This window comes from Malania oleifera, chromosome 5 (genome assembly GCF_029873635.1).
Source record: "Malania oleifera isolate guangnan ecotype guangnan chromosome 5, ASM2987363v1, whole genome shotgun sequence".
Taxonomy (NCBI): Eukaryota; Viridiplantae; Streptophyta; class Magnoliopsida; order Santalales; family Ximeniaceae; genus Malania; species Malania oleifera.
The window spans coordinates 9,544,237-9,556,331 of NC_080421.1; the positions used below are offsets into that span (position 1 = coordinate 9,544,237).

A 12,095-nucleotide genomic window follows, 5' to 3' on the forward strand; every position below is an offset into this window, starting at 1 on the left:
CAGCCAACGACCCTGAAACTTGCAATACCCTTCTTATAAAGTATAAACCACGTAGCCCTTACCTCCTTGGTCTAAGATAAGCCCTTACCCTTAACAAAATTTCCTCCTCCTTCTATTGATCTAAGAAGGAATGAGACTCCCTCATCAGCGGAGTCAATTCACACGCATCTCTCTGGAAGTGCTCTTATCAACAGAAAAATGCAATTTGCCATTTGTGCAGATATAAAGACTCCCAGAGACTTTTCCATTTGACTTCATATTCAATAGTGTAATTCTGTCATAAGAAATGACAAGAAAGAGGATTGGCAAATAAACTAATTTATCAGAGCAATTATAAACATTTCTCACAAAAGGGTGTCAAAGTAATCACTGATTGCAGTGATCTTAAATTTTTCACAAAAGGGTGTCTAAGTAATCACTGATTGTCGTGTATTTAACGTGAGCATGCAGCTGTGTTCCTTCGACCCCACCAGATGACTCAATGTCAAAGTACGTGTGATCTCCCTTAATGAAAGCAGAATATATAAAAATGAGTTCCAAACATTCTGGGTATGGAGTATCTGCAAAGCAACGAGCTACACATTCTTAGCATGGAACTCATTGCAAAATCATTAACGAGAAACCTCAAACAGACTGTTCAAAAGACAACAGAAGACATAAATCCTAGCACATCTCTTGCAGCAAAATTAGCCCCATAAACTCGTCAAATAGAAAATTCAAAGGAACATTGTTTCGCCTTTCATTCAGAAAAATTGAGGATGAGACCGAAGCATTGAGCATCTATCATTTTCAGCCTTTCACCCCAAGCATGGGTGGTATGTCAAGTACAGAACAAATGAGCTAAACTAATGTGTTCTGAATGCAACATTTTATTAGCTAGACTATCTTTTGAATACCAAATTTTATATGGTAAGCTTCTGTTAAGAATGTGCTCTAATTTAATGCTCATTGCCAAGAAAAAAATAAACTGAATTTTCGTTGGTAAAAAATTGTCTGCCAACCACATGAAAATGAAATCATTCTGTTTCTTTGGCATTTGAGATGAGTTTATGTTCTTCTCAAGTCAACATTTTGAGATTCTAAGAACTACTAAATGCTTATTTTATCCTCAAATAGTTTTAATGATGTCCTTTGTATGTGCTGCAACAATATGTAAATTGAAACTGTACTCTTCGTAAGTGGTTTCCAGACATGTTGTAAGAATTTAAGTTGCAAGAAGTAGCCTCGAGAAAAGAATTTTTGAATGACCAACACACCTTTAATTTTCCTAAGAACAATTTCTTCTGGCACATAAAACTTCCCAAGCTTCTTCCCAATCTTACTCTCCCAAATCTTGAACAGCTCATTCATGGAGTAAACATTTCCTGAAGGCCTCAGATACAGCACTTTATTAAGCGTACGTGGATCATCCACTGTATTGATAGTGAAGGTGGCAACATCACTTTCCTTCACAAAGACACCTGCAAAGAAACCAGAAGCTTCAATTTATGAAATGTGCAAAGTTTTGTCACTGATAGCAGCTTTCTGTTTGGCAAACATAATAACATGCAGATAAATTGAATATCGATCAAACCTTTAGTACTTCCATCTCCAAAAATTGTCACTTTGTCCCTAGGAGGAACCTTTTGGCCTGGTTGAAGCAGTGACGGAAGAAAATAACTCATGAAGAAATTGCACGATACACAGGCATGGGGTATGCCTTCTGATTCTATAAGACGCCTAATTTCAGCTTTCCTCGAATAGATGTCATAGAGCAAGTCTAATATCTGAACTCTGTCTGGATCAGATCCAAATTCAGAAGGAATGAACCTCTGCACAAATTGACATTTATTGCTATCTTAGTTGATGCGCATGGTGGGGGGGCAACAAGTCCAGTCTTGCACAATGAAGTATGCATGTACTTCCCTTCTTAAATCTCACTGTGTATTTGGGGATGAAGGTAACAAAAATTACAGAAGATATTTTTTTTCGAGGTCGAAATCAAGTGGGCAAGCCTAAACCCAAAAATAGAACAAGTTAAAAAGCCTAAACTCAAAATATCTACAAAAAAAAAAACAATGAAATACTAATGAACGAGGATTTAAACATGCAATGGAAGCCTCCTGACTCGTCAGTGCTTTTACAACCACATGCAACAGTCTAATATTTTAAATTATTTTAACACAAAATTTTCACAATAATGCATAAATATTTTCATGTTCTAGTGGCAATAAATGACACTTACAGTTTATCTAGGCTACTTTCTCAAAAGAATAAAAATCCAAAAACAAATACAAAAGCTAAAGCTAAAAGGGAGAAGCCTTACAAGTTGCACAGAGTATACACCACATGAAAGTTTGGAATTTTGGCAAATAATTTCTGTATGCTCAGTAGCCGGCAGCAAGAATATTTTGGAAAGTTCAACACCTTTCAGCAGTGCAGCAAATTACCCTCCATCTCCATCTCTTAATGGAGAGAACAACATCATAAGGACGTGGGCGTGGGCTTCGTTTGGCAACAAATTGAAATATATTCTAGAAAATGTAAAAAAAAACCCATAACCAGTTGCAGGTAAACAAAACCAATTTACAGTACAGCAAAAGTAACGACATGCAAATCAAACGCAAAGTGCAAAAACACAAAAGCCTGCACTGCTGCTGTCAATGACCACTACAAATGCACAAGAATTGTAAAGTGTGTTGATATAACCTAAAAGAGACCCTAACATTAAATTCAACATTAACTAATGTATGATCAAAAACTAAAAAAACATCGAGGGATTAATGGAAAGAAGGTAACGTCCATTAATTAAAATAGGAGGTTAGCACACCAATCTTTACTCCCTAGTAACCTATCTGAAATGTAACCCCTACAATCCAGGAAATCAATAGGGAAGTATCCCAAATGCCCATAAAAAGGACCTTCTAATGAAGGTAAGACATCTCATCTTATCTCTTTCTCATCTATTCTTATTGTTGCAATAATCTTATTCACCCACACTTCCTGACTTACATATCGGAGCAATTTTTTGATGTACACCTCAAATCCTTCAAACCTCACTTGTTTGATTTCTTACAAGTGGCCACAGTCAAAGATTAGTCCACATTCTCCAACCAATTTTTGACCGTAACAATCGGTGCTATCTGGGGGAAATAGGGAGGACTCTTATCCTTGACCACAACCACATCACATAACTCCACAAAACCCATTGCTAGGGATCAATCACCCCAATTGATCCACTCCACACTGGTAGACAATTCAGCACAAAGTGTGCCCCTAAAAGAATTCTTAACTCTTCAAAAGAGGGTGGAAGATATGTTCAGCAGGTTCTACAACAAAAAAAAGGATTATGTGGAGCATGATCTAGAGGTTACTCAAGTAAAAGCAACACCTAAAGAAACGGCGGTGGTACGATAAGAGGCAACTGTAAAAGTATCAAACTGACCAAAAAAAAAAAAATAGAAGATGCCCACTTGATAAGCAGAACTCATAAGACAACAAGAGGTGAACACAGCTCACCAAAATGGCTCATCTAATGAGCATAACTCACAAAAAATGACCTATCTGATGAGCACCACTCATGAGGCCTGAAAATGTCCACTTGATGAGGACAGCTCATGAGACAACAAGAAGTGAGCACGACTCACCGAAATTGACCAAATGAGCATCGCTCATGAGACTCAAAAATGCTCATTTGATGAGCACTACTAATGAGACAACAAACGAAAGACAATACTCGACAAAAAATTAGCCCATTTGATAGGCATTGCTCACGAGGCCCAAAAATGTTCATTTGATGAGCACCGCTCATGACTCATAAGGCAACGACAGACGGACACTTCTCGATAAAAAATTGGTCCATCTAATGAGCTGTAAGGAAATTATCACGAAATTCCTAAAGCTTGTGAGTAACAAGATAGAGAAAAACACACGCCAAAAAAAAATAATCACACGTACAAAACAGTATTTATGTCGTTCGGAAATTTTTGCCTACATCCACAGAGTTGCAGGGATTTCACTATTATTAGGGAAAAAATACAGAGTGCGGCAATACAGTTTTTCCCTCTCTCAAAACTGCGTCAAATGCATCAACCCTAACCACCAAAAAAAACACTTTTTATATCCTGCGCACAGGATTGCAAAAAATTTTTTCCCAAAGGCGTTGCCCCCAGACCCCCATGGACTAAGCCTCAACAAAAGATCTCCCATTAAAAAACCACACAACATTATTTCAGGTCAAGTCATCATCCAGATCAAAGTATCAAACATAACAAGGCTCCACAAAGCCCAACAAATCTCCCACTTGGAGACTAGTTCAAACACCAACATGAACCGCAATCCTCCAAAAGAACAATCTCTCATCCTCTTGTCCTCAAGTTAGAAGGCCAACTAAAATTGCACACAGCTTCAGCTACTCTATAGTCACACCCTTAGTCAACATGTCTACCGGGTTCTTAGATCCACAGATCTTCTCAAGTATTATCAGTCTATCTTCAACAAGGTAACGGATAAAGCGGTATTTTGTCTGTATATGCTTCGACTTTGAATGAAAAGCCGAATTTTATCAAGAAAAATTACACTCTAACTGTCACTGTGTAGAATGTCCATCTCCTGCTTCTTACCCAATTCATCTAAGAAGTCATGTAGCCAAATCATCTCCTTTCCAGCTTTAGTTGCTACACATACTCAACTTCGTTAGTATACAAAGTAGCAATCTTTTGTAGATTTAAAGCCCAAGATATAGATGTACCACCCAGAGTAAATACAAACCCAGTAGTACTCTTTCTACTATCAATATCACCAGCAAAATCAGCATCTATATAACCCTACAGTTTCAAACTTACACCTGTGAAGCAAAACATGTATCTGATGAACCCCTCAAATATCCCAGAACCCACTTGACGGCACCCAATGCTGCTTTCCTGGCCTACTCATGAATCTGCTCACAACTCCCACTGCATGTGCAATGTTTGGCCTTGTACACACGATAGCATACATCAAGCTACCAATAGTTGAGGCATAGGGCACCTTGCTCATATGGTCTGTTTCTTCTTCTGTTTTCGGTGACTGTTCTTTGCTTAGTTTGAAATGACTATCCAAGGGTGTGCAGGTTTAGCTTCATTCATGTTAAACCTACTAAGAATTTTTTCACATATTTTGACTGTGAAAGCTTCAATGTACTATTAGCCTTGTCTCTAATGATTCTCATACCAAGGATTTGCTTTGCAACTCTCAAATCCTTCATTGCAAATTGTTTTGACAATTGCTTCTTTAGATTATTAATCTCCCCAATGCTAGACCCTACAACGAGCATATCATCTACATACAACAATAAAATGATGTAAGAATTGTCAAAGAACTTAACATAGCAACAGTGATCAGCTTAATCTCTTGAACCCAATTCTATACATAAAACTATCAAATTACTTGTACCACTGTCTTGGAGCTTGTTTTAGGTCATACAAGCTCTTTCTCAATCTGCAGACTAGATTCTCTTGTCCCAGAACAATGAACCCTTCTGACTGAATCATGTAAATGTCTTCCTCCAATTCACCATGAAGGAATGTTGTCTTTACATCTAACTGCTCAAGATGTTGGTTTTCTGTAGCCACCATTCCCAATACTAGTCTAATTGTTGACATCTTCACAATTGGAGAAAATATTTCTGAGTAGTCAATGTCCTTCTTGTGCTGGAAACTTTTGACAACTGATCTGGTCTTATAACGCTTGCCACCATCATGCTCATTCTTTATTTTGTATACCCACTTGTTGTGCAAAACCTTCTTCCCTACTGGCAATTCAGTCAGTTCCCATGTCTGATTCCCCAACAAGAAATTCATCTCATCCTTCATGGCTAACTCTCACTTGCTTGAATTTTCATCCTGCAAGGCTTCATCATAACACTCTGGCTCACCACTATCAGTCAACAAGTGATAATTTAGGGCGGGTGAATAACACTGTGGAAGTGTGGAGTTCTAATGGTCCTGGACGATCTACAAACTTCGGCTACAAGTGTACTCTGATCTACCTATGATTCTACATTCTCCTTATCTTCTTCACCCATTTTCTGGATAGCACTTTCAATTAATTCATCTAAGTTGACAAACTAAGATTTCTTTTGATCTATCTCTGTGACATGTGGCACTACAGTTGAACTGTCCTTGTACATAACCTATTCATTAAATATCACATTTATACTTCTGATGATTTTCCTGTTTTGTTCATCCCAAAATTGATAGCCAAATTTCTCATCATCATAGCCAATGAAAAAACATATTTTAGACTTTACATCAAGTTTACTACAAGCATGGGAATCAATATGAACATAAGAAACACAACCAAAAACTTTTAAATGGGAAAACTTTACTTCTTTATTGCTCCAAACCTCTTCAAGAAGTCTGAACTTCATGGGAACTGAAGGTCCTCGGTTTATCAGGTAAGTTGCAGTACTAACAGCATCAGCCCAAAAAGTTTTTGGTAGTACAACATGCAACCTCATACTCCTAACACGCTCATTAAGAGTCTGTTCATGCGCTTAGCCACACCATTTTGCTATAGTGTCCCAAGAATGGTCTTCTCCATCCTGATTCCATATGCAGCACAATACTCACTGAACCCTCCATCTATATACTTTTCTCCATTATCTAACCTCAAACATTTTACTTTTAAACTTGTTTCTGTCTCAACCATAACCTTCCACTTCTCAAAAGTCTCAAATACACCAGATTTATTTTTCAAAAAATAAACACATACCTTTCTACTTGAGTCATCAATGAAAGTGATGAAATACCTTGAATCTCCAAGGGATACAACCGGAGAAGGCCCCCACAAATCAGTGTGTACTCACTCCAATTTTGTAGCCTTTGGTGTCCTGCCAATTTTCAAGAAGCTCGCATTTTTCTACTTTCCTAAGATGTAGCTTTCACACATGTCAAAATCAACGGACTTCAATTCTAGTAGTTTCCCTTTTGATAGCAGCATCTTCATCCCTTTCTCACTCATGTGGCCAAGTCTACCATGCCATAAGCTCGTATCAGTACTTGCTTCAGCAACTACAATTGTGTCTCTTGGACTTGACGTCATATATAGAGTACTAGTCTTCTTTTCACGAGCCAATACTCTGGCTCCCTTTGTAACCTTCCAAATACCACCAACAAACAACATTGCATGCCCTTCATCATCAAGTTGTCCAATAGAAATCAGATTCCTCCTCAGGTCAAGAATATGTCGAACCTTCTCCAATAACCAAACAGACCCATTGGGCAACAATATCTGAACGTTTCCCATACCCACAACATCTAAGGTTATACCATCAACCAAATACACCTTTCCAAAATCACATGGAACATAGTTTTGTATGATTTCTTGGTGTGGAGTAGTATGAAACGAAGCTCCTGAGTCCAAAACTCAATCATCAAGTGAACTATCTACTGCAAAAAGTAATGCATCTTGTACCCCTTCTGTTACAGCATTAGCAAAATCATCTTCATTCTTCTTCTTAAGACTTTTGCATTGCCTCCTAAAGTGACCCATTTTCCCAAGGTTTAGGGCATTACCTCTTCCTCTTGTCTCAAGGTTTAGGGCAGAACCAGATCCTGAGGTTTCACCTGCATCTTTTCTGCAAATCTCCTCAGCTAGAATTAAATCTCATATGTCATTGTATTTTAATATTTCTTTTCCTATAGAATTGTTTACTACCATCCTCATTGCCTCCCAACTATTTGGCAAGGAAGTCAAAACGATCAGTGCACGGATCTCATCATCAAAATCAATTTCTACAAACGACAATTGATTTGTGATACTGTTAAACTCATTCAAATGTTGTGCTACTGATGCATTCTCTGTCATCTTCAAATTGAACATTTTCTTCATCAGATGCACCTTGTTGTTTGTTGACGGCTTTTTATACATACCAGACAAAACCTTCATCAGATCTGCTGTGGTCTTCTCCTTTACATCATTGTGTGCAACAGACCTAGACAGAATCAACCTGATAACTCTCAGAACCTATCTGTCAAGAAGGGTCAATTCCTCCTCCTTCATAGTCGCAGGTTTTTCCCCTAGAAGCGGCAGATGCGCCTTCTTCCCATAAAGATAATTCTCGATGTGCATCCTCCAAAATCCAAAGTCTGTGCCATCGAACTTTTCTATTCCAAACGCCTTTCCTGCTTCCTCTGCTATTGCTCTCACTCAAACCTAACCCTAAGCTCTAATACCAATTGTAAGGAAATTATCACGAAATTCCCAAAGCTTGAGAGAAACAAGATAGAGAAAAACACACGCCAAAGAAAAAATAATCACACGCACAAGACACAATTTACATGGTTCGGCAATTTTTGCCTGCATCCACAAAGTTGCAAGGATTTCACTATTATCAGGGAAAAAATACAAAGTGCGGCAATACAGTTTTTCCCTCTCTCAAAACTGCGTCAAATGCATCAACCCTAATCACCAAAACAACAGTTTTTATATCCTGCACACAAGATTCACAATGGGTTACAAAAAACGGGCCAAAAGTCTCCCATTAAAAAACCACGCAACATTATTTCGGGTCGGGTCATCATCTAGAAGCTTCCTGCTAGATTTCAAAATTGAATCCACAATTTCAATTTGAAGATTTCAAATACAAAGGCTTCCTTCAGTGCCTCTCCAGTACTCCCACAGTTTGTCTGTCACTCTCCTCCGTCTTCGTCTCTCTCTCCCCTCATTTCTCGACGGATATTCGGAAAATCAGGAAACAAAAGGTATCGTTAGGTTCCTAGTTCCGCCACCGACATTTCTATTGGAGCAGATTTGTCGTGAGAGCGGCGTAGGCACCACTCCTGGGGAAAGGTATATTTTCTCTAAATCATTAATTTCTCCTTAAATCTACCATTAAATCGGCGATCAGGCACCACCACAGGATCTTAGTCATGATCGTCATCATTTTGGCATGAGTAAATTTTCAATTAATGTTTTTTAGGCCTCACTCCAAAGCGAGAGTGAGATTTGGGAAATTAGGTAAATTGGTTATATTTGAGAGTAAAAACTCTTATCATTATAGAAATTGATTATATGATTTCTTAACTTGAATATTATATTGAATATAACAAATCTAAGAGGTCAAGTTAAGTTTTGACATACATCTTATATCTTGTGATTAATCCATTTATTTAGAGATTTTAAAATCATCCAATTCACTCATCCTCTTGGGTGCCTAACCGGACCAATAGATGATTCAGTAACAAAAAATTAATGGTGACCAAATTGATTTTATGTTATAAGTTCAATGACCATCTTTGCAATTAATCCCATTGATTTCCTTATAGATTGCAAATCTAGAACACAATCCAAATAACCTACTTTAGAAATAAGCCACTTGATAGAAATAAAATTCATATCTGTAGTACTGTATGAATTTACAGGAGTAATTTTAGAATAAATGAATGCAGAGACTAGCGAGATAGTATAAGAGTAGGAAAAAGAAATATTTTTTGATTTTTCTGTAGTGTAGGTGTTTAAATATGCATAAAAACACTTTTTCTCTGCAAGTTGTATTGATACGAATTTGAAAATTACTGTTATTTTTTCTTATATATAGCATTGTGTTGAACTCAAATTTAAACCTAAGTTGCAACTATGTACCAATTGTCATAATAAATTCTATGTAACCTATAATAAAACATAAAATCTAGATCACTAGATTACCCATAATTTAAAAAATGACCCAAATTATAATAAAAAGAATCTCAAATATAAACTTTCCACCACTATTCAACAGCTTGGTTTCATTCAATCTAATGCTGATCACTCCTTGTTTGTGCATGTGAAAGGTTCTTTGTTTACAACTTTGTTAGTATATGTGGATGACATGGTCATCACAGGAAATGATCCAAACTATGTTGCTGGTTTGAAGTCAATTTTGGATGCCAAATTTGGAGTTAAGGATCTTGGTTCACTTAAATACTTCTTGGGACTTGAGATTGCTAGAAGTGAGAAGGGTATCAGCTTGAATCAAAGGAAGTTTGCTCTTGATATATTGAAAGAAACAAGCATGATGGGATACAAGCCTGTTAACTCTCCCATGGAGCAGCAGTTGAAGTTGTCCAAGGATTCTGGAGACTTGTTGTCAGACTCGAGCAAATATAGAAGACTCATAGGCAAGTTGATGTATTTAACCTTGAGCAGCCCAGATTTGACATATGCAGTAAATAGATTAAGTCAGTTTTTGGCTAAACCAAGGCTTCCACACATGTAGGCAGCTACTAGAATATTGCAATATATAAAGGGAACATCAGGGCAAGGGGAATTTTTTTCCTAGTGATTCAGATTTACAATTGAAAGCCTACTGTGATGTTGACTAGGCAGGATGTCTAGACACTAGAAAATCATTAACTTGTTATTGTGTTTTCCTTGGGAATGCCTTAATTTCATGGAGATCGAAGAAGCAATCAATGGTGTCAAGGTCTTCAGCAGAAGCTGAATATAGGCCAATGGCAAGTACTACCTATGAAGAAACGTGGTTATTCCATCTATTGAAAAATCTTCAAGTGAAGCACAATAAGTCAGTTCTAATGTACTGTGACAACCAGGCAGCTTTGCATATTGCTGCGAATCCTGTGTTTTATGAGAGATCAAAATACATAGAAACAGATTGTCATATTGTGAGAAATAGAATTCTTGATGGTAATATCAAAACATTTCATGTTACTTCTAGGAATCAATTGGTAGATGTATTTACTAAGGCACTTGGTGTGGATAATCATATCAGATTAGTCAAGAAGTTGGGGTTAATCAACATATTTGCTCCTAAGATTGAATATCCCAATTATGTGAAGAAAGATCAAAATACAAAAGCTTTGCTCTTGAGGGGGGTGTTAAGATTGATAAGTCCTGTGAGGAATTATTCATACACAGCTATGAAGAGTTAATGCCATGTGGCTTGGAAGAGTTAGTTGTTGGTGATATTAGTTGTAGTTGTTCCTTTTATTTAGGAAGTTAGTTATTAGTCAGTTCAGCAGATTCTATATAGGTGTAGAGTAAATGATTGTATTTAGTTTCAGTTTTGCTTGTAAGATTCATTGCATACAAGAAATAATATTCAGAGTTTATTTAGACTCTCTCTCCGTGAAGTTTTATGCTGAGGATTAAAGATTTTTAGGTTTTCGTTTTTTGCTTTCAATTTTCATTTTCAGTATTCACAAAGGCAAAAAATAGAGGGGAAAAACACAAAAAATCAAATCAAATAAAAAATAGAAATCAACTTGACCCCAAAAAAAAAAAAAAAAGTATTTGGCAATGAACCAAGGCGAATTTCAAGTATACTTGATCTACTAAACAGATGAGGATGCAACACTTCAAATTTCACTTTTTTTTTTCTCTCTTTTGAGTTTTCTCAGGGACCACACGGAGGAAAGATCCTTTAGCGAAAAAATTTACGCACAGTGAGCAGCTGGACGCCAGAACTCTTGAAGCTCTCGATTATTTTGCCCTTGTCAGGATTAGAAATGGTGGAGTCTCTGACGAGAGCAAAGATAGGGTGACCGGCCTTGGCGCTGGCCTCGACGATGAATTTTCCGATGTAGCCTGTCCCTCCAATGAACAGAATCTTGCTCTTTGATGCCATTTGGGAGAATTTATCGGGGAGTTTCCGACGAAGGGTGAGTCTGTCACAGAGCGAAGTTGCCGGGCACGGACAGAGAAATGATAATACTGGACCCTGGAAAGTGGGTCCCTTTGTACGATTGACGGAGACTGGGAGAGGAAGGGACCGTAATTACGAAAATACCCTTTGATCGTATGGCACCGGAATGTCACCTCGTTCGTCAAGTGCAATTAGTATTTATTTGTCATGTTTATCATAAAAAATGGAGGAAAATAAATAGGGATAAAACAAAAATTTACGTGGTTAAGTTACGGGATGGTAAAATACTTCATTAGCATAGGAAGAATTATAATGTGATTTGAAATCAATTTTGTACAAAATATCTCTAGTCTTGTATAAAATATTTTTCTTTTTTTTATCTCTGCTTTTCTTTCTATATACTATTTACTTTAAGTATGCAAATATATATATACAAGCATGTAATAGGACAATATGGATAACAAAATATTTATTGGGATGGAAAAACGAAGTG

General features: G+C 37.2%; 1 protein-coding gene across 1 annotated transcript; it reads right to left on the reverse strand.

The window, feature by feature from the left end:
• Nucleotides 1-211: 211 nt before the first annotated feature.
• On the reverse strand, nt 212-11,683 carry LOC131155509 (phenylcoumaran benzylic ether reductase Betv6-like). Its single transcript, XM_058108707.1, has 4 exons — nt 11,402-11,683; nt 1,574-1,811; nt 1,257-1,460; nt 212-560 (listed from the first exon to the last, which is right to left on the reverse strand). The coding sequence occupies exons 1-4, from the start codon at nt 11,582-11,584 to the stop codon at nt 394-396; spliced, it is 792 nt and encodes a 263-aa protein (XP_057964690.1). The 5' UTR covers nt 11,585-11,683; the 3' UTR covers nt 212-393.
• Nucleotides 11,684-12,095: the final 412 nt, after the last annotated feature.